The sequence below is a fragment of the Nelumbo lutea genome, chromosome 6 (genome assembly GCF_056320005.1).
Source record: "Nelumbo lutea isolate HS-2025 chromosome 6, American lotus-T2T, whole genome shotgun sequence".
Classification (NCBI taxonomy): domain Eukaryota; kingdom Viridiplantae; phylum Streptophyta; class Magnoliopsida; order Proteales; family Nelumbonaceae; genus Nelumbo; species Nelumbo lutea.
The window spans coordinates 30,744,448-30,766,954 of record NC_142689.1 but is presented as its reverse complement, the minus strand read 5'-3'; the positions used below and the strand labels follow the sequence as shown (position 1 = coordinate 30,766,954).

Sequence of the window (22,507 nt, the reverse complement as noted above, 5' to 3'; positions counted from 1 at the left end):
GAAGCGAAGCTTCCAAGTCAGCGATCTGGTTCTCCGTAAGATTATGGTGCCCGAACCCAGCGTAGGCAAACTTGGACCAAATTGGAAAGAGCCCTACAGAGTGAAGAGAGCACTCGAAGGAGCATACGAGCTTGAAACGTTGGAAGGCAAACAAGTACCCCGAGTGTGGAACATCGTCAACTTGAGGCGATACTACTTACAGACTGCCAAGCGAAGTGGAAGAAATCGCTACCAAAGCCTATGCTAGGATGCCGAGCTAACAAAGGAACCTCGGCATAGGCAAAGAGACGGGCGAAGCGAAGTATTAAACACCAAAACAGGTCGCGCGAGTGCAATAACCCGGGCAAGAAACAAATCGGGCATATTATCAGTTCGACAATTATGTCAGTTCGGGAGAAAGAACAACACTTAAACAAAAGAAAAGTTCATTCCATTGCAAGAAAAGGAAGAGTACATTTAAAAAAAATCCACAAGCCCGGAGCTACTTCTTCCTCATCAGAAGGCACTTCAACGACACCCGAAGGTCCTGCCTCACCCTCAAAATCTGGCTCGCCATTAGCAGCGTTGGCCATCTCCTGAGTTATACGCGAAGTGGATATGACACTAATATCGAGCTCGGGGTACATGTTCCAGATCATCCACCGGCTTAGTTTGAATCCCCTTCTATAAGAACCCACCATCAGGTCGTCAAAGCGCGGTGAGGCGATGTAGCCATCAACGACCTTCTTTTTGGCATCTTCGATGCCTTGGGAAAAGATCTGCGTTTTCTCCCTTATGTCCTCTTGAAGGTATTCAACCTGATGCTACAGATTCAGCCTTAGGTCCATCATATGCTTCACAACCACCCCCATGGCCTCGACATCCCTCTGAGACCTCGCCTGCCTGGCCATAGCAGCACAAGCAGCCTCATTAGCAGCATGAGCAGCCGCCTTAGCAGCTTGGGTAGTCGCCTCGGCATCACGTAGGGCCTCTTCGGCAGCTCGTGCCTGCCTCGAGCTCCTCTCCACCTGGGCTGCTAAGGTGTGAATAGAAAATTTCACCTACCAAAAAGAACAAGTGATTAAGAGAACGATAGCAAGAAGGATAAAAACAAAGAGGACCGACAAGAAATTTGACTCACCACCATAGCATGAGTTGTGACATGACAGGTGATCTGGCTCAAGGGAAGAGCGTAGTTCGGCGACAGCACGCTCCTGAACTCCCCTTGAGCTTCCGAGCCCGAGGGCCCAGCTCGCGTATGAGCGTACCTAGAGTAAGTAGAGTAAGCGGGAGCACCCGTGTGAGTTGCCTTGGCATAAGGGGCCCCTGTTGCTTCCTGCATTGAAGGTGCCACCTCAGGCTCCCTGGGCAGATCCTCTGACATGTAGTCTAGAACTTGAGGCTCGGCATCCTAGGGCAGCTCAGTACGAGTTCGCTTGGCGACCCGCTTCCTCCTCTTCATGCCTTGGAACAGGTGCCCGCCGCGAGTCCTCTCTGAGTCCATCACACCTGCAAAAAAGAATTCAACATCAGAAAAAACAAAAGAACAAAGCAAACAAGAAACCTCTGAGCAAGGAACCTACCCAAACTCAGGCCGGCCGCAGTAAGCTTGGCCTCCGTTAGGTACTGATGGCATTTTAGCCCTAGCCGTGCCCATTGCCGGAGGCCCTTCACCGTCTCTTTATCAAGAGTGACACTAGAATTAGGGGTGGCCTCCCCCCACCCAGTTTGAAAAGGCCACCCTTGTGCACTTCGCACCCCGAAGTAGTCCCGCTTCCACGCCGGGACCTTGTTGGGAAGTTCGTGCAAAACCTTAAAACCCAGGCGATGAGATAGGTAATACGCCCGCCTACTCCCGGGAAGAGGACCCGCTTGTTTCTTGAGCATTAAAATGGAGGAGAATATCTCCAAATCTAAAGGAAAGCCCTGTTCGCAAAAAAGGGAGATTGTCCCCACCAAGTTACGAATAGAGTTCGGATGAAGCTAGCCAAAGGTAACACCGAAGTGGTTTATGACCTCGACGAGAAGGGGGTGGAAAGGCAATCGCAGCCCCGCAGCGAGCTGCTCCCGAAATATCACGATCTCATCAGGACCGTGTTTCCAAGGAAAGCTACCCAAAGGAATGAAATAGGCGTACCCCCAAGAAAATTGTAAGAGATAATAAGAGATTGGAGCCCCTCGGGCGTCATGGTCGAAGGACCAAACTTATCTAGCATCCAACCTCAACGAGAGGTAGACGCCAAATTGCCCGAAGCGGCTCATCCTACGGGTTCAAACTCATCCTCAAGTTCCACCTTAGGTTCACTAAGGCCATAAGGGGATGCGACTCGGTTCGTAGAACCTACATCAGACCCACTTGAAGAACCGTCTGAGCTATCCAAGCTAGACATCGAGGATAAAATGTGGATTGTGGATTCAGGAAAGTACTCACCCGAAAAAAGGTTCGAAGACTCCAGAAATTGGAACAAGCAAAAAACCTTGAAGGTGAACTAACAAGCCTAGACGCGAGTTGAAAGGCCTGGACGTGAGTTGAAAAATTGGACACGAGCTCAAGAAGCAAAACGCAGAAGTGACAAATCGACTAGGGTCCCCTACTATTTATACCCACAGTAACCGAGAACCAACAGTGCAGATTAGAGCCAATCCGATGGCCCGCATTCGCGCTAACCGCACGTCCCCTGAGACCGAGACGTGATTGGCGCACGTCTTTCTGAAACTGACGAGGCGACGGTGCATGTCTTTTTTTGAAACTGACAGTGGCCAGCGCACGTCTCCTCACCTTTCAAACGGCAGCGATGCGTCTTTTCAAAATCAAAAAGACCCGCTGTCACGTCCCCCAGTGGCACGCTTTTTTGAAATTTGAAATAAGCGCGCGCCGCCACGTCTGTTAGCATTTGTAAGCAGGTAGGTGCGTCTCTCGCCTTTTGGGCACTCGAGGCCCAAAGAACTCCGACAACGCATCTCGCGCTATCAAGATTCGAAGTATGGGACAAATCCACCTACCACCTCGTGAACTCCCCGCACCAGGGCAAGATCCTTAGCACGAGGAGTGGGGAGCAATTGATGAAGGAAGATTTGGCCCGACCTCGTAGTTACGCAACACGTGGGAAAGGCAACAACTCAGCACAACAGCACGCCTAAGGCACGAGCACCATAGGGAGGTACCAGCGGTCCAAACTCCCTACCAGCAGTCCGAACTCCCCACTAGGGGCCCAAACTCACTACTGGGAAACCGCTCTCCCTTAGGCCCCGAGCCAAACCCGAACTAGCCTTCCCTATGGCAGTTCAGAGCACCTCCGAACTGGCCTGCCTTATAGTAGTTCGGGACACACCTCACCGAGCTGGCCTGCCTTATAGCAGTTCGGGACACACCTCACCGAACTGGCCTGCCTTATAGCTATTCGGGACATACCTCACCAAACTGACCTGCCCTATGGCAGTTTAGGACATACCTCCGAACTCAAGACTTCACCTTGCTCACCACTCCAGCACTTTACCTCCAGGACGCCAAACTGAACAAACTGTACCCTGCCTGACACTGAGGAAGTTCGTATCTAGGGGCGGCGCACCTGACTGACTTGGGATCTAACTCTTGACAGCTGCACTTCAAACGGCCACCTGCCACCGCTACTTGACACCGCCATCTCCAGTTACAGAGACGGCTCCGACAAGGAGCAGTGGCAGTTTTGTCCCATCAGAAAGGATGACACCCGAATTGGCATAAACACAGAAGTAATCATACCCGACCTAACAGAGGCCTCGGAGTGAGTGCGCGAAGTGGTTATAAAAGGCCCCCTACCCCCCAACGGCAAGGTATGTGAACTTTGCGCCATCTGGTCTTTACCTTGCCTTTGAGAATACTAACTTGAGCTTCAGAGTTATCTCACCGGGTTTCCCCGTGGAGTTCCATCATCTTCCCCGTTTCAAGCTCCCCGTTGCTCCAGTCAGAGGCAAAATCGTTGACAGCTAGGACCGGCCAGACTAGGCACCATTAGTAACTACATATCTATACCCCTATAATTACTCTGTAAATTATTGTTTTGTTTTAATGCTCAATCCAAGCATTCTATCCTTGTAATTTTGTTCAATTATTGTTTGAACCAGATTCTTTTGTTGTGAAAAATGCTAAGGGATCTATGAGGCCCCTTCAAAATTTCTCAAGGATAGAATGTGTGGAAGAGGAGTTCCCATGGATTCCATTCATAAGGGTTGCAGGCTGGTAGGCTGTGGTAGGTTATGCACTACAAAGACAGGTGATTCAAGCTTGGGTGGCCTAAAAGTTCACAGAGAAATAAACTTTGATGGATGTGCCACTAGTAATGCAGTTACTATGGTATAGGTGTCTTTTGGGGTTGCATAGCTCACTTAGATGAGCTTATCTTACACCGTTGGTCCCAAGCTCAATCTCCAATAAAGGAGGAGGGTTGTATTAGGTTGGCAGCAGACATTAAAACTTTGGAATAAGTAGATTGTACTCCACCTCAGAAATCTGAAATTACAATCCCCTCCTAATCTACTAGTAGCCCCCCTATAAACTGCATCTTGCTTGTAAATTTGGCACCGATCCATGGTCAGGATTCATCCCACCTGTACGGTGGGGCTAAGATTTGTTGGGATAGACTGAACAATAAAAAACCCTAAAACTTTTGCCAAACTCTCATCAATATGGGTCATTATTTGTCTTGAACAGACTGATGGAGCAGGATTCATGTGGCCAATCCCATAGAGCTAGGATAAGGCTTGGATGATGACAATGATGACATAGATGAACTATTCTAGTCCCATAGGGGAAAGAAACTCCCTAAGAAACTATTATCTCTACCACAAAGGGTAAACTGGTCTATTCCACAGGTTGGAGTTGTTGGAGATTGCCAAAGTGGCAAGTGACTGGATGGACCTATGGAGGCAAAATCATATGGACCTTGAACTCTTAGGCTGCATTTGGAAATGATGCAAATGGAGTGTAAATCCCAGTTCAGGGTAAATTTGCACTCTGGTTCACTTTTGCTTGTGTTTGGCAACATTACATTTATGCATTGAGAAAAGACAGAAAACACAAATTTCAAGGCATATTTACATTGATAATAAGATGTAAATGTATTTAAATAAAAAAGAGGTAAATTTGCATTCATGTGGGCTTTTGGTAAAAAAAGGCTTATGCTTTATTGGAATTCATGTTTGCATCCATTACAACTAAAAGTCTGTTTGGTAAGAAGTTAAATTTGTCAATGCAAAACTAACCCAACTTTGCAATTTATATGAACCTTTTTACACTCTACATATTTGCATTCACACTTATTTGCATCATTTCCAAACGCAGCCTTAGTCTCTTAGGTTGTGTTTGGTTACAATGCATTATATTTGCACTAGTACAAATGTATGGGAGTACAAATAAAAAAAATGCAAATTAATTTTGTTTTGGATTTTACTCTATTCTTCTTTAGGCCTTATTTTATTTCATTAGTACTGTTTGGTTGCAACCAAACAAAGTAAGATAAAATTTGAAACAAAAATAAATAAAAAATTTACACCCAAAACATTTGCACTGCAACGAAACACAGCCTTAGCATTTCGTAAGAGACGCAAAAAATTGACATTCAGATTGAACAGCTTGTCCAAGTGGAATTGGGATCTGCTCCGACCTCACAGACACATTCCACAATGTATTGAGATTTGGGAACCTCTCCTATGAATAATAACATACAAAGTAGGGGAGATGTTCTTGATATGAGACTGGTACATGCTGTGAGGTCCGTGCAAGGAGCAGATCCAGACTCATCCAAATGACTGCTTAGATCATCCAATGACTTAGGGTGGGCTTGGAAGAGCTGCGATAAAGTGAGAGCCCTGGGTTTATAAGTTTCAGCTGTGAGGTCATTTGTATTCTATGATTTTAAGGGTGTTCTTTTCATGATTCAAAAAAGGGTAGTTGTGTCTGAGAACCATATTACTTTTAAAGAAAAAATGAAAATATTAATCTTGAACCATCATAGGCGTTCTGCCATGTGTGGTTGTGGTCGTCTTTTAAATCACACATTTGTGGTTATTTTTTGGACTTGACACATTGTCAGCTTTTCTGTGATTCACATGTATAAAAGCAACTCATCCACCACCATTCAACTTTGACCGTATGCTATTATATATATATAAAAGAATATGGCCAAACACAAAATCACTTGGCTGTGTCAGCCTTTTTTGAATCATATGGTTGTGTTTAAATGGGGATTTTGCTGATTCTGGAACTACAGTTTGTCAAGAACAAAATGAAAATGCCTTCCAGAACACCAGTTGTGTTTTGTTTTGGCATTCGGTGCTATGTATCATTAATAATTTTCTCCTGACTCCTTCTCCAAAGTGTTGATTGTGGGATTTGATTTTACGTCAAAACTGGAACAAATCAGTTAACACCAATGAGCCAGCCCTCGATTAGTCCAATTGTGTTTGTGAACTAGATGAAGCATGAGCATAAGCTGCATAATCACAAAAGGAACACCCCCTAAGGCCCTAAGTCTGTGATTGTATGATTATATGGTGTTAACTATTAGCTATGCATTGTCCTGTTTACCACACTCTAGTAAAGGGGTTATTATATCTGTTATATTTTTCTCTCATTAATGATACACTTTTGATCATTGTCACTAATCAAAGAAAAGGTCAAAACTAAGAAAAAAAAAGTTAAAGCATTATGGTTCCTTTTTTACTCGAGGTTCATGTTTTCATTGTTTTGATGGAAAGGACTGATACCACATTCATTCCTATGCCTATATTGGAAGGAACCCTTTGAAATTGAAGAGGTTAGAGGGGCTAGGGGCATACTAAAAAAGACATGAGTTGAAGTAGTAAGAAACAATTTTAGGTCCCGTTTGATTCATAGGAAATGAGGTCTGGAATTGGATATCAGAATGGATTGTTCCAAACTTCCAATTTCAACTGTTTGATTGAACGGAATCGAAATTTCACCCCCATTCCTGGTTGAATGGCATTCTCCATTTAAGGGAATGGTCATCCATCCCCCCTCCCTTGGGAATGAAATCCCATTTCAGATGATTTCAACTCCTGTCTGAATCAAACAGGTTATGCAAAAAGACCATTCCAATTCTGGTTCTGATTCTAACTGTGAACCAAACGCACCCCAAGTGTGAAGGGGTGGGGAGGAATCAAATGTTTTGGGCAATATAATGCTATTTGGAGATAAGATGATTTATCTCCAAGTACAATTTGTACATTGTAATCACTTATTTCAATTCTATTAATGAAAGTTACAGTTATCAATCAAGAAAAACTAGCAATGGATATGTAGCCAACCCCATATAGTTGGGACAAGGTATAGATGATTATGATCCTATGCTTATCTTTTAAGATCATTTGTGTCGCTACTTCTTTCGAGATCCTTCTCATCACTGTCCTCGCATGTGGTGGTAGTCTTGACTCAAGTACTTGAATTTGCAATCAGCATAAGAATTGTAGCTACCGTAGCCAATGAATCTCCCAATTCTGGTCTTAGAGACTTCTCAAGCATAAGTTCTCTTAGAATAGATCAAATTTGTCAAGGAAAAAGGAGGAAAGTCTGAGAAGCCTTTACCTAAAAATAGACCTGTTCATGGGCTAGGTTTTGGGCTCAGCCATGAACATTTTACACTGTTTTGAGTTCAAGCTTCGGGCTGGGCTTATTCAAATTTTGGCAGAAGCTAAGCTGGAGCTTGGCCATGAACAGGTCTACCCAAACGATGAGACCCCATCAAGAGTAAGAATGGAAATCTATTTGATGATATCTGGACCATCTTGACAACCTCACCTTCAGCTTGACCATCTGCCAAGACATTGGCTTTACCATGAAAACTAGGAAAACAACAACTTCAGCCATCTCTACGATACAATAAAGAATTCTCCACAAGTAGGGGTGCAATTTGGGTGGGCTCAGGTTGCTGTTTTGCCAAAATCTGAATGGGCCCTGCCCAAACCAGTGTAAAATGCTAGCTCAGGCCAAGCCAAGTTGTACCCCAATTGACCACAAGTTGCCACCTCTTAACCACGAGGAAACTCATGCGACATCCATAGTCTGAAGAAGGATTTCCCATTTGAGTTTCAAATCCAAAGAAAGGATATACTGATTCTAACACACGACTGACTCTCTTCAACTTGCAGACCCACCAAATTTGAACGAATCCGAAGCAAAATCCCTTGAAATTGGAATTGAAATGGTCTATTCCCCTAATTTGTTTAGTTCAGAAAAGAATTGGAATTGAAATAAGCTGGAATGGAATTTCATTCCCAAGGAAATGCCATTCCAGAAGGAATGATTGAATGAAAATGGGATTCCAATCCCACCCAACCAAACAGTTTGAATCAGAACGACCCATTCCAGATCCCTATTCCAGTGAACCAAACGGGCCCTAAATTCCAAACGGTGAACCAGCAGTTCCAATTACATTCATAAGAATCCATTTGCTGCCTGCAGTAAATCGGAAGATAACACCTGAAGAATTGAAGATATAATCCAGTTTCCATGATGATACTTCTATATAGTATGTGTGGCTTATATCAAACCACAAGGTATAATCCAGAACCTACGCTCAGACTATCTTTTATAGATAAAGGATCAGTTCATAGCAAACCAGAACATCTTTGGTGCATATCAAGGCAGCTGCAAGTTCGTTTCTTTGGTATATCCGAAAGATACCTAGGTTCCTCTTCGTTCTATCCCACTTTACCAGCCAAAACAGAGCAAATTAAAAATTAAATAAAAAAAGTCCTATATATAGAAAACAAGAAATAGAAGGAATCCTAACTCTTAAAGGTATAAGCATCCTTGTATGCATTTTCAGTTGCACGATTCAGCTGGTTTGTCTAGAACCAACATTGCAGGTCAAGAAATAGCCCATATTATTGATGAATTATTGAATATGTTACCTCCATATAAATGGGGAAACTTGGCTCCTTCGATCTCTTAAATGTGCATTTCAGAGTTAGAAGCACTTAGGCACACAAATGTGGCACGTGCAACACATGTGGCACATCACTAGGGAAAAAAAAGACGGAAAAATGGTAGAACTTGCAGTTGTTTAGAGCTCTAAGCCAAATATACTGCAAATTTGTTCTCGTTTTCTGCATGCAAGTCCCCGGCAAACAAACAGAACAAGATGGTCTGAACTCTGAATTGAACAAATCTCCTATATCTCAATAAGAGTATGTAAAACATAATGTAGATCAATCCACTGGCTTGCCACATATGACATACTGTCTTCTACTGGTATGAAGATACAAAGCATGATAACCAGCAGGTCCTGCACTGGCTAAGATATTAGATATCTCCTAGATCAAGTTCTCATAGTAGTACTAGAAAATCATTTATTGCATCAGGGAAACATCTTAAGATATCCATATAACAGAAAATTCGATAGGTAACAAAGTTTAATAAAAAACTATCTAAGAAACAGGACTAGCACAAGACAACTGAAGACCACTCTGCCATAAGGAAGCAAAACTAATTTATCACACTTCCTGGTAGTTGTGGTCTCAAGGGAGCACAGTGAATACTTTTACATCCTCCATGCCCGGGCTTCTAACTGAATATTGAAATGTCCATCCATGGCAAGCGCCCGCGTGCAAACCATTCTTATCAACAGCAAAAATGGCTCCAGTAAAATCTGGATACTTTCGTGCAATCCGTGATATTGCATCCTCAGCAGCAACCTTGGGTTCCATTCCTAATCTCATACTTTCCACAACTTGATAACTGAAATCAAATACGTACTTACTAAGATACAATTAAAAAGGACAAAAAGACTGAGACAAACAATTTGACCATTCTCTTTTTGGTGGGAGCGCATGTCAAGAAATTTGTGTGCAAAATGAAGCAAGAAAAAGAGGGTCTAATCTAAACTAACAGGATATGAGCTAAATCAGCAAAAACCAGTCTACTTCAATCAATTTGGTTTTCAAATACTCAATAATAGGCAAAAAATAACCATTTCATGAATTCATGTTAGGACAAAGAAGAATACTTTACAAAGTTCAAGTTAATTACCACGGGAGGAAGCGCATCATAACATCACCATCCCCTGTTGCACCACATGCCCCAACTTCATCGTCAGCATATGCTGAAGACCCTGGTATAGGCCCATCCCCTACCCTAGAATCAAGCAAGAGATATCATTCAGTGAATCATAAAACAAGAATATCCAAATCTGCAGATAACAGGCAACTCAACAGTTTGGTCTTATTCCACAAAACCAAGTCTATAATCCAGTAAAACATTTTTTTTCCTTTACTATTTCTTCATATCCTTCCCCAGTAAAACAAGTTCATCTCGGAAGAGGATCCATAAACAATCAGATTCTATGGAAGCCAAGTACATGATGAGAAATTAACATTTACAAGGTAATGTAATAGACAATCAATCTCCTACTACAAGTACCGTTGGTGGTAAAAGTAACAAAAGCAACAATTTTAGTAGTGATAATAATTCTAAAAGTACCTACTATGGTTATACTGTACTTGTGAGCATCCCATGGTTTATAATTTCTCTGAAATTTCATGTCAATGTCAACAAATTTCAGAATTAAATTCTTCAAATGAAATTTCAGCTACTTTATTAAAATTTTCAGTCAAAAGTAGAAAGATATAAAATACATATGAATATTTTAATTTTAGAAATTGTTCAGAAGATTTTTAAAATATCAGAGACAACAAAAAATACAATATACGTATAAAAGAAATATGATTAAATAATTCATTGGTGTATTAAATAAAGCATCTAGAGAGATAATCTTGAGATCTTGGCAAACGATCCAAAAAATCAGAAAATTTCATTTTGTTCAGCCTCAACAACACTATTTTAAAAACTGGACTGGACATCAAACTGTTACAGGGATAGGCTAGGTAGCACCCTATCCAACCTCAGATCAAACCAAGTTGATTTGGTACATACTACTGTATACTATAAATGTTCATTACTCACATCCCTCGTTATATATCTTCTCTTAACAAGCCTTTGTGCCTTTTGCTTTTAGACATCCTTTGCATCCTTAGAGCACTCTTCCACATTCTACCACAAGGATTCAAGGTTATTACAAGCTCAGTGTATATGACCAAGATAAAAGTTTGGTGCAAATCTCTTTATCTGACAATTCCAGTGATACATCAGGAAACAAGATAAAGCTCAGAGAAACCATAGAAAAAAGATGTAAACTCATCCCTTCATCCACTAAAAAAAAGGATGACTACTGTTTGCATCAAACATTTCCTACCTGGGTAAGCTTTTCCTTTTTCCCATATGTTTTTTTCCAACAATTAATTCCATGCTCATTTTCCTCCTCCTCCTCTCTCTCTCTCTCTTTTCTTTTTGATCAGCATACCAGTTAAGTTCAATAATAGAACCAAACCAAAATTCTGAACAACTAAAGTTTGAACTCAATCCAATCATCCAGTCTGGCGCAGTTTCTAAAACAGTGCTCAACAAAATGCCAAATTTCCCAGCTGATTTTTTTTATAGGTAAAATTTTCCCAGCTGAATTTTACCACATGGAAAGAGGGTGATTTGAGGAAACAAATAGCTCATACCATGTTCTAGAAATATCCCTTTTAAATGGAGAATCTAGATCTGCAACAGCAGCAGGAGTAATAATAATTTTACAAATGACAACAATTATCAGTGTCTTTGATGGAGAAAAAGGAGAGATACAAAAGAGTAGAACCAAGGTTCAACCAGATTACATGGAGACAAACAAAAACAGAAGACATGCTGAGAATTCCATGGCAATAGCCTTTTAAGGGCATTTTTGACACAAGACTATAGCACTCAAAAATAGGGAAGTAGCAGATCAAAATAAATTTGGATATCCTTGTCGTTGAAGAGAGATAACAGCACTACTATGCAGAATTACAGAGTACCTGCCAGGGATCTTAAAGGTAGCTCCATTAGTTGAGGTACCAACTGCAATGTGCCCCATCTACACAATGAACAGAAATTATATTAGGAAGATGAGAAAAAAATTGAGAAGTATTATGTAATCTATTGATAATCAACTCACTTTGTCAATTACAGCCATGGAAATAGTGTCATGGTTGTGGTGGCTGATATGAGATGAACTCCATGGAAGACTCTTCGAATTGCCTCCAGAACATGTCTCACCAGTGAGCTCCACAATGGAAGAGTCGTCCTTTGGATGATAAGGGCCACAGCTATTCACGGGGAGAACATTCTTCCAAAAATTAGGTTGGCAGTGATTCTCCTTCCACATGTGCCATTTTTCCATAGACTCTGGTGAGCTAAGATTTGTAGGTCCTGGAAGACCCATGGAAATGGCAAAAGCTGAGGCCTTCTCTCCAACAAGAAGTGTATGGCCTGTATGTTCCATCACTAGTTTTGCAGCTCTGATGCCATCTTTCACATATCTCATGGCAGCAACAGCTCCAACATCCATTGTTGTCTACTCACATCCTTGGCAAAGCAAGTAATAAACTATCATTTTCAATGTATGCAGATCAAAGATTAAAGGTCAAGAAAATAGAAACAGGAATTTGTCGAGAGTAGGAAAGATACTGTTACCCCATCCATGACCAGAGCATCAATTGTAGTCTCTCCATTCTCATCTGGACTTCCACCAGGCCCAACTGTTGATATCAAAATTATATTAACAATAGACAGTATTAAGGATTAAAAACACGTATCTAATTGCTCCATCAAAACAAAAATCTATACACCGTTTCTAAATTAGAAGAAAAAACCATAAATTGCTTCTAATATCGGGCCCTATGCTATGATTTTGAACAATAAATTAGCAAATTCAACCATAGTTTTTAATCAAGCTAAAAGTTTATACATAGTTTACCCTTGGCCTTAAAAATGATAAATATCCCAAACCTAATGATTCTAATCACTGCAAAGTAAAAACAAAGACCAATTCATAAACTAACACAGGAACCTTTTTTAGCAAGTGCTACACATCCTCATAAAAACAGATTACCCAAAAGCGGAAGACATATCAAGAACTTAATGCAACCTGTCACATTATATTTTAGATTAGAAGATCATATCACAATTTTTCTTATCAAATTAGGTTTCGGATAATCGGATTCATACCTGTACCATCGCACCTGAGCTCCTCACAAGCAGAGCAACCCTCTACCACCGCATCAACTGCAGATAATCCCTTGTCAACAGCATTCCAAGCAGCTCTTACTGCATCAACGAAGGGCCAGGTGCTGACAACCAAAGGGTACTGCCCCGAGTTATGCACTTGATGTCCTAAGACCTGACGATAAACAGTTAAAGAAAGATTATTGAATCGAGTCTAACACATACAAAAGGCGGACGAAAACCCAGAATGTCAAGTTGCAGAATTTGGCAAATCCAATTAAATATATGTAGGTATGGAAACCACAAACCCACATTCATGTCGAAGAAATATGATGAGATGGATAGGAACATAGAGAACCCAGATGAAAGAAACAAGCGTTTATGTTGAAGAAATTATTGGAATATAAAGTTTTAAGTGAAAAAACAACCGAGCAAATGGAACGAAAAGGATGAAGACCCGATACCCAAATTGCAAAGAACAAACACAGACAGTCCGAAAAAATGCTAGAAATCATGTTAGGAAATGAATTCTTCTTGTGGCATCTTACCGTAGAAATTGAGAGGAAGAGATAGGTGATAGACAGTTTTGTGAGAGCCATGGCACCGGAAAGTCGAGGGGTTTTTTAGCAATTTTTACTTTACGCCTCTGCTTCTTTCCCAAAAGAGTCAGGACTCCGTGAGCTTTTCCTTGGATCGGTTGCACCTAATCTCTCATTGATCAGAAGCCGGAACCCCTTTTCGGAAGCGCCGATATCTACCAGTCAATAGGCTCCGGCCCTCCGGGAAGCCCACAACCGCTTATTTGCGCTGTGCCTCCCATTCAGCCTGTTCAAAAACCGGAAAACCGAACATAACTGATGAAACCGAACCGAAAAATCCGGTTAAATGAACAGTTCGATTCGATTTCGATTTGATATTTTTTAAAAAATTAAGGTATATCCATTCAGTTTTGATTAATTAATATGAAAAGCTGATAATTAATCGAACCAACCGTTATATATATTTATATACTATATTATATAATATAATATTACATATATCTCCATTATTTATATCATATTTATATGCTTATTTATAATATATATTATAAATATAAGAGTAAAATACAAAAATCTCTCCTGAAGTTTCTAACAATCATAAAAACATCCCTTATAATTTCATTTTAGAAAAAACCTCTTCTTTATTTTTGACAAAATTAATAAATACCTCCCTTCCATCAATGACCAAGATGAAAATGTTAAAGAGATGATATTTTTTTTTCAAAATACTTATTTTGCTCTTTCTCGAATATTGTTCATTTTCTTCCTGGCCTCGCAAAACGGAAAAATGGTGGTGCACTCCCCCCTTCAACCTTCCCTCTTCCTTAATTGCCTTTTGATTCTCTCTCTCCCCACCAACACAAAATAGCACTATTCATCATTCTCTCTCTCTCTCTCTCTTTCATCACTGGCATCTTTGCATCTCATCTTGCTCTCCCTTTCTTCTTCTTTTCTTTTTCTGAGGCTTCCACACCAGACACGGAGATGCCATTGATGAAGATTGAAGAATGAAAGAGAGAGAAGGGACATTCTCTTCACACGACAACACCTCCCTTCTTTTTGTCGTGTGTTCCTCTCTTTTTTTGGTTTTTATAGAGAACCCAAGGCGTACCTTTGCTAGCAAAATAGCTATTTCGACATTCTCTTATGATTGTTGTTTTTCCTCTTTGTAGGCGGAGTTTGCGGCTTTGGAAACCTCTACAGCCAAGGTTACGGGACTAATACTGCAGCTCTGAGTACTGCTCTGTTCAACAATGGCCTGAGTTGTGGGGCTTGTTTTGAGATTAGGTGTGTGTGAACGACCCAAAGTGGTACAGTATTAGTAATTTTTCAGGTCCTATGGCTTATAGAAGGTAATTTTTGTACTTCTTTGGTCCTATGGGGGGCTGATTTGATCTCAAGAAGAGTTCCTTGCAGCCATTCATACTTCAATCTTGTCCTCATAACCAACGTCAGAGGTGCTAGTGATGTGCTTGCTGTCTCCATCAAGGGGTCAAGGATTGGGTGGCAACCAATGTCAAGGAACTGGGACCAGGTCACCACCAATGATGGGCGTAGCGTAGTCTCCTACAATGTTGCCCCTGCTGGTTGGTCCTTCGGCCAAACCTTCAATGGAGGGCAGTTCCACTAGAGAGACCATCCTTGACCCCTATTGTTGATGCTCGGGTTGGCTAAGGACAACAAAATAATTTTGCCCCTTGAGATCTGAAGGTGGGCTAAAGGCTTCGAGGGATCGGGGACGAGGTGTTGAAGTTGAGGGCTGTAGGCCGAGGCTGATGGCGTACCAAGTTCCGTAGGAGCTGAGGCCTAGTAGCTGAGGTGCTGCAAGGCAGAGGATGTCAGAGGCCTCGGGTAAGAAACCAAGGCAGAGACTCCGACGATCAAGTTAGTATGAGGGCACGAAGAGGGGGGTTAAGCACAAACGAGGGCTCTAAGGAGGCTACTCGTAGCTATTGAATTCCCAAAGTGAGGACACTCAAATTCTGTAGTATGATCAATTTTCAGGATCAGGATCCCTCACCTAGAGGGGGTGTACCTGCTATTTATAATTGAGGCGCCTGGAGGTTGGTGGAGATGAATGCCTGAGATGGGAGTCGTACGGAGGCAAGTTAGCGAGGACGTGTGGGCGCTCCACAGTTGGCTCCGTACGAGGGGTGCAGGGTAGCCCCTGCTGTGGCTAGTCGCGTCCTTGGTTGTGGCATTCATGGGCTTGAGCCTCCCAACCTAGAATGGGCTGGGTTGGGCCACCCTACATCACTTTCCTCGCACTCTCGAGGCCGAGGTAAAGAATTCTGCTTCGGCTGATTGGAGTAGTAATGGTGAGCGCTAGTGGGTTCGACAGTTGAGGTGTACCCTATAGTGGTGCTCTCTTTTGCATCTTCGCTTGGTTCATCTTCATAAGTTGGGCCAAAGTTGCGAGCGACCTGCGGCATTGCTGCTTTGGACAAGCAATCGGGGGCCGTATTCTGTTTGGGTCTATGCGTTGGGAGAAAACCCCGTGCATGAAACATCTTTCCAGTCAAACCAGAGTGCGCATTCGCGCGATCGGGTCACATAAACTAATGGGTCGCAATGGGTGGACGCGCTGGTTCACCTCGAGCGTTGTTTTGCCTTCCGAGGATGAGCGCTCAGGGGTGCGGCGCGGCTAGATCACAGGTACGGAGGCGTTTTGCGTCCATTAGATCTAAGATTATCTGAGCCATCGCTAGCGCATTGTTTTGCCTTCTGAGGCTGAACGTTACGCGGCATGCTGCAGTTGGGCTGTGGAGGTGGTGGCTCCTCAGCCGTTGGATCTCGAGATATCTGGGCCATTCGTTCTCCTTTAAATAGGGGCCTTGACGACAACATTCTTGTTGTTTGCCTCTAAGTGCCTTAACTTTCGAGTGAACTCAACTCCTAGATTCTCCAATCTTTGACACTTCATTTTCACTTCTTCCTCTAAGTGCCTCAAATGATGTCTTTCTCAGATTCTAAACCTGGGTGCTATAATCTTTCAAATGAGTCGAAGGGGAGCCATACCCGAACCCCTTCTCCCCTTTTTCCTTTGAGTCCATCTGCCCTTGCTCCCCTTTCTCCTTTGAATCCTTCTACCCTTGCTCCCCTTCGGCATGAGGTTGAGGTGCTTCGGGAGAGGGTAGCCTCCAAGAGTGCCGAAGGTAGCCGTCGAGGTGATGAACCGCATTCGTGACGCTGAGGGTGGCCGAGGGGTCCTCCCAAATTGAGGGGGAGGAGACCCCATCCCCTGTTATCAGGACGAGGGCTGCCTAGGTAGTAGCCGAGACCGATATCCTTCACCTAGGATTAGAGAATTCTCTGGATGGGGATCAGGTCAGGGCTCTGGCGAGGTAGTACTTCATCCCCTTGTCCTACGGTATGAGGGTACCCGAGGCCCTATAGTCGCTTAACATGTTCCCTCGTCCTCTTCTTTGCATTGTGCTACTACTGGCTTTACTTTGTTTGTAGAGGTGCCGATGGATGCCCAAAAGGCTGTGATAGAACATGCCCACACAATGCAAAAGGACTATGTGAAAACACCTCAGAGACCTTCTAATGGGGCACTAACGCCAAAGGAGAAGGTCCCTGCCCCTACGAAGGGGGGGTCCTCTTGCCAGGTCCCAACTAAGGGGACAGTTTCACAAGTCCCTACCAAAGGGACTACTCCCACAGCTCCCACAAAGGGAGAAACCACACAGGTCCCCACTAAGGGGAAGAGGCCCGTTGAGGAGGGCCAGACGCGGCGTGAACAACAAGTACCGCCGAAGCTAACCAATGGGTCAAAGAAGCCTGCCCAGAAGACCGAGGTGGGGCAAAAGAGGTCGACCAAGGAGGCCATGGGGGATCAGCCGCCGCAGAAGGTGGCCTGCGTTAAGATCTCAGTGGGGGATGCCCCGAGGGGGTCCCATAAAGAATGGATGGGGCCATTTTTTGCCCCCACGCCCCTAGAGGAGCTCACCGAGCGATCCAACCAAATCTTCCATCCCTAGTGGAACGTCTACGAAGGGGACTCCACCTACGAGGAGGGGGTTGGTCAGGCCCTAGTGAGTGTGGTCCTTCTCCCAAGGGATTGCTTTCAGATGCTAGGGAGCACTCCTGAGAAGGTCTACACCTAGGTTCGGGGATCATAACCTTCTTAAGGACAAGGTCTCCTTTTTGATAGTGTCTTTCCTTTACCCTAGAGTTGTAGTAGCGGGCCGCTCTTATTTGTGCTTGCTCTCGAGCTTCTTCTAGTAGAGCCAAGTTTGCTCTGAGGGCTTCGTTATTTTTGGCTTTGCAGTACACCTCAACTCAGGGTGTTGGCTGGCCGATCTCTACTGGGATCACCTCTTCGGTGCCATAGGTTTAGCCGAAGAGTGTTTCCCCGATGGTTGTCCAAGGTGTGGTTCGGTAAGCCCAGAGTACACTATTTAGTTCATCGGCCCATTGGCTTTTTGCTCGACTAGGTCGTTAGTTTGGGGGTAGCCTACCAAGGTGTGCTATTGCTTGATGTTGAGGGAGGTGCACCACTCTCAGAACTTGGCGTCATCAAACTGCTTCCCATTGTCAGTGACCAGCATGTGGGGTAAGCCAAAGTGACAGATAATGTTTTACCAAAAGAAGTTCTAGATTGCTCGGGCCGTGATGGTGGACAAGGGCACGTCTTCTACCCACTTGGTGAAGTAGTCTACAGTGACGATGAGGTATTTTCTGCCCCCCCATGGCCTGTGGATAAGGGCCAAAGAGGTCCATCCCCCACTTGGCGAAGGGCCAGGGGCTGCTAAGGGCCGAGAGAGTGGTGACTGATTGGTGGCACAAGTTGGCATGTCGCTGGCATGGATCACACTTTTGCACTAGCTCGATGACGTCCTTGTGGAGGGTCGGCCAGAAGTACCCTTGCCTTAGAGTTTTCTGGGCTAGGGCCCTTCCGTCGAGATGATTTCCACAGATGCCTTCGTGAATTTCCTACAGTACATACTCACCTTCCTCTAGACAGAGGCATCGGAGGTAGGCAGGGTGAAGGATCTTCGGTACAGTTTTCCCTCCAACAAGGTATAGTAGGCTACCTAATGTCTAAGTTGCTTTGCCTCATTCCTCTCTTCGGGAAACTGTATTTTTGATAGGAAATTGATGATGGGATCCATCCACGACGGCTCGACCTCTATTGGGAGCACTTGGACTTCTTGAATGGAGGGCCAAAGTAACTTCTCTACGTGCACGATCCGTCCAAGGATCTGCTCGAGGTGCTTGCTAGTTTGGAGAGGGCATTGGCTCTTGTGTCCTCGGCTCACGGAACCTGTTGCAAGGAGAAGCATTGGATGTGGCGGGCTAAATCTTGAACTTTGGTGAGGTATTTAGTCATGCTTCGTTCTCTGACTTCGTACTCGCCGTTTACTTGGTTCGCCACCAGCTGAGAGTCATTGAATGCTTTGATGTGTGAGCAAGGTTCAAAGTATCAGATATGCATAGCGTATTGGGAAGGCAATTTTAAGATACATATCGAGATATGCCTTGGTACGCATGCGTATCGGAGAAAAATTAAGATACGCATAGATATGCAAAGATACACTATAAAAACTTCAATATAACATAAAAATACACTAATAACACTAAATATAAGATTTTAATAAGATATACACATTAAATTAATATATTTTAATAGAATCGATAAGGAACCGCATCATACTCAACTACTCAATATATGTGAACATCTAAACAATGTTTATTAAAATTATAATCACATCAATATTTAATAATCCAATTCAAGGCATACAACATAACTCAACACAAATATTGTCTAAAATTAAAGAAAAAATATTTAGTAATAGAAGTGTAAAACATACCTTCATAAATGATGATGTCCGTTAATAACCTATATAACATACAATTCAAAAATAATTAATAAATAAATATTAAAATCACAACAAAAAATAATTATTTGATAAATTATTTACTTATATACCTGAAATCATGTGATGACAACCAATAATTCAGTAACATAGGGAGTTTCTTGTAGGCTCATAATTGCTTATATCTACATTGTGTTGGTCTCTAACCAAAGTGCAATATTCGCCCCAACTCATTCTATTAGAGTATGATGTTGTATATATCTGTCTGAAATGCTCAAATTGCTCCCTACTACAACATTGTTAATAACAATGTTATGTCTGATAATTTGATCTATACCCTTTAGCAAGACTACCAAAAAGCCAAGAACGCATTGTAGTTCTAAGGGTTGTATCTGTACGACCCGTGTCATATGACTCATATCCATACTGAGGAGAGTTGTATCCATAATTAGAAGTTGAACTCAAACTCATCCTACTTAATCCAGCTATCATCTCATTACTTTCCATTGATCTTCCATAATGTTGGTTCCATTCATCTGATCTTCTATAATCATAAGAACCATAACTCGAACTATCCATTAATTGCATGTCTTTGTGACTTGGACGCTATTGTTCTTGACTAAATGGCATTGAATCATCCATAAGTGGTACATATTTAACAAAACTACGAGTAACATCACCTTCATTGTGACCACTTGTTCTATCATAGCCACTTCTATCATATTCACGACCATCACCATCATCGCCACTATCACCATCACCACCATCATCATCAGTAGACTCATTACAATTACCAGTCCCACTATTGTTTATTTATTCTTTGACCCAATCATCAACATTTACCCCTATTTGATTTGCAATATAGGGATTGGGTCTTGGAGGATTACTTGGTTCATCTAAGACCCTTGCTTCTGTGTCTTTATCTTCTAACTAAGATGTCATTGGATCTTCTTCATCGTATATATCATCAAGATCAATTGGGTTGATATAACATTCTACATGCCTTCTATCTCTAATAAAGTATTTAACTCTTAATCTCATGTTGTAGTGGACATATGCCAACTTTCTCGAAGTGTCATAAGATAGACGATTCCTTTGCTTTGTATGAATAAGGCCGAAGGTACTTCAATTTCGTTCACAACCATTGGAAGAAGCCATTTGTGATAGTACCCTTATTGCTATTTTACAAAGATATAGGGCATCTTAGCCATACATCAACCACCATTCAGCTGAAAAGGCAATATATATATATATATATATATATATATATATATATATATATATATATATATATATATATATATATATATATATATATATATATATATATCATTTTAATATAAATATAAAATGTATAATATTAAAAATAGAATTAATTAATTAACAACTTGATAATTAACATTAAAGAATAGAGAAATCAAGAATATATTAAAATTTTAATTTGCTTGTGTCAATTCTTGTTCTTGCTTTAACAACCACAGGATCTGCAAAGCCACTTAATGCTTCACGGAATATTTTTGCCTAAATTGAAAATAACAGATATTAGTATTATATTATCAACATATATGTATTATATAATTTATCAAGTTACACAATTACACTTTACCTCTTGTAAGGCAAAGGCAGCTCTGGTTTCATCTAGCTCCAGCCTTGTAATATTTTTTTCAAATGTGACAATAAATCCTCATTCACAACAAGATCGTGATCATATTGAAAAGCTGGACTTATATAATATGCTGAAACTTAAGAAAAAAAATAATATTGTTAATTGACATCTTAAAAACTCATTTAGCATTTAGCATAAAAATATAAAATATTAGAAATTAATGATATAATTAAATAGAGTAAAAAATACCTACTTTATGTAAATGGTGAATGAGTTGTGCATTCTATCTCTTGTGTATAATGTCCATGATGTGTTTATTTGAATTTGGAAATTTATCTTCAATCATTTTCTTCACTCTACGCATTGCCTCATATACAATTCCCATTGTTGCTCTTTTTTCACCATTAACAATTCAAAGCATTTTTACAAGGGGCTCAATCATCGAAGCATATTGTTGAACTAATTTCCAAAAATTGTTGTCATTGATAATTTTCTCAACTTCTTCTCCCCTTTTCGTTCTTGCTTGTGGTAGTGATTTAAATTTGTCTGAGTCAATCATGCGTCTCAATGCTGTCTTTTGAGAATTTAGACTTTCAAGAGCAATATAAGTAGCAAAGAGAGTTGGCCCTAGACGTATTTACTCTCTATTATTTGCGAAGCTCCTTATCAAGTTGGGAACAATTGAGTGATTATAAATGAAATTGGTAATTGTTTTTCCCCTTTCAATCACTTTGAACACCATAGAAAGTTTAGCAATGTCTTCTAACACTAAATCAAGGTAATGAGTTGCACACTATGTCCAACATAAGTGCTTTCTTTTTTATTTCAACATTCTATCAGTTGCTTTATAAGCACTTCCATTATTAGTCACAACTTGTACAACATTTTTTGCACCAACTTCATCAACCACTGCATTCATCAAATTCAACAAATACTGTGCATTATGCCTGATGGTGTGCAATCCGGTCACTCCTAGCTGGCACTTGCATGGCTCCCAAAAGGTACCTGAGATGGAGAAGAAGAAGAATCCTAGGGGGGTTATCCGGTGGAAACACTCTGATGCTTAAGTTAGTATTATGTAGGAGAAGCAAGGAGAAGATGAAGGCTAAGAGTGCAGTTAGCGTGTGAGTAGAAGATCATACCTCTCTCCCTTGATAATAAGCTCCTTATAACAGAAATCTATTCCATCTGGCCCACTGGCCTCTGTCAGGGCAGGTATAACCACCACTGTCAGCCTGTCGCAGCCATTATTGGTAGGGGCTGAGGTGGCACGCACGGGGCCATCATCGTAGGGTACATGCCTGTCAGGTGTGAGGCACCCTCTAAAGGTGGCAGGCATGACACTGTCTGACGAGGGATATGGCTATTGTCCCCAGATTTGTCGGGTACGGTGGTCGGGCAGGAGGTCTTCCTGCGATATGCCGAACTACCCTTCCGTGAGCCACCCCGTGCCGGGCTATCTTGTAAGCGGCGAGCTGCC

The 22,507-nt window shown here is 42.0% G+C and overlaps 2 protein-coding genes across 5 annotated transcripts; one reads left to right on the top strand and one right to left on the bottom strand.

Moving 5' to 3' along the window:
• Nucleotides 1-9,125: 9,125 nt before the first annotated feature.
• On the bottom strand, nucleotides 9,126-14,630 carry LOC148848318 (N-terminal nucleophile aminohydrolases (Ntn hydrolases) superfamily protein). 4 transcript variants are annotated; one of them, XM_088951609.1, is made up of 7 exons: nucleotides 13,609-14,630; nucleotides 13,064-13,235; nucleotides 12,530-12,594; nucleotides 12,012-12,421; nucleotides 11,872-11,930; nucleotides 10,007-10,111; nucleotides 9,126-9,715 (listed from the first exon to the last, which is right to left on the bottom strand). In XM_088951609.1, the coding sequence occupies exons 4-7, from the start codon at nucleotides 12,402-12,404 to the stop codon at nucleotides 9,496-9,498; spliced, it is 777 nt and encodes a 258-aa protein (XP_088807735.1). In that variant the 5' UTR covers nucleotides 12,405-12,421; nucleotides 12,530-12,594; nucleotides 13,064-13,235; nucleotides 13,609-14,630; the 3' UTR covers nucleotides 9,126-9,495. The 4 variants fall into 4 exon arrangements, with proteins under 4 accessions (XP_088807735.1, XP_088807733.1, XP_088807736.1 ...); XM_088951607.1 differs by having other exon boundaries at nucleotides 12,012-12,410; nucleotides 13,609-13,967; XM_088951610.1 differs by having other exon boundaries at nucleotides 13,525-13,618.
• Nucleotides 13,658-15,229, top strand: LOC148848317 (expansin-A10-like). The gene is made up of 3 exons (XM_088951313.1): nucleotides 13,658-13,670; nucleotides 14,772-14,886; nucleotides 15,055-15,229. Exons 1-3 carry the CDS (start codon nucleotides 13,658-13,660, stop codon nucleotides 15,227-15,229), a joined length of 303 nt encoding a protein of 100 aa, XP_088807439.1.
• Nucleotides 15,230-22,507: the final 7,278 nt, after the last annotated feature.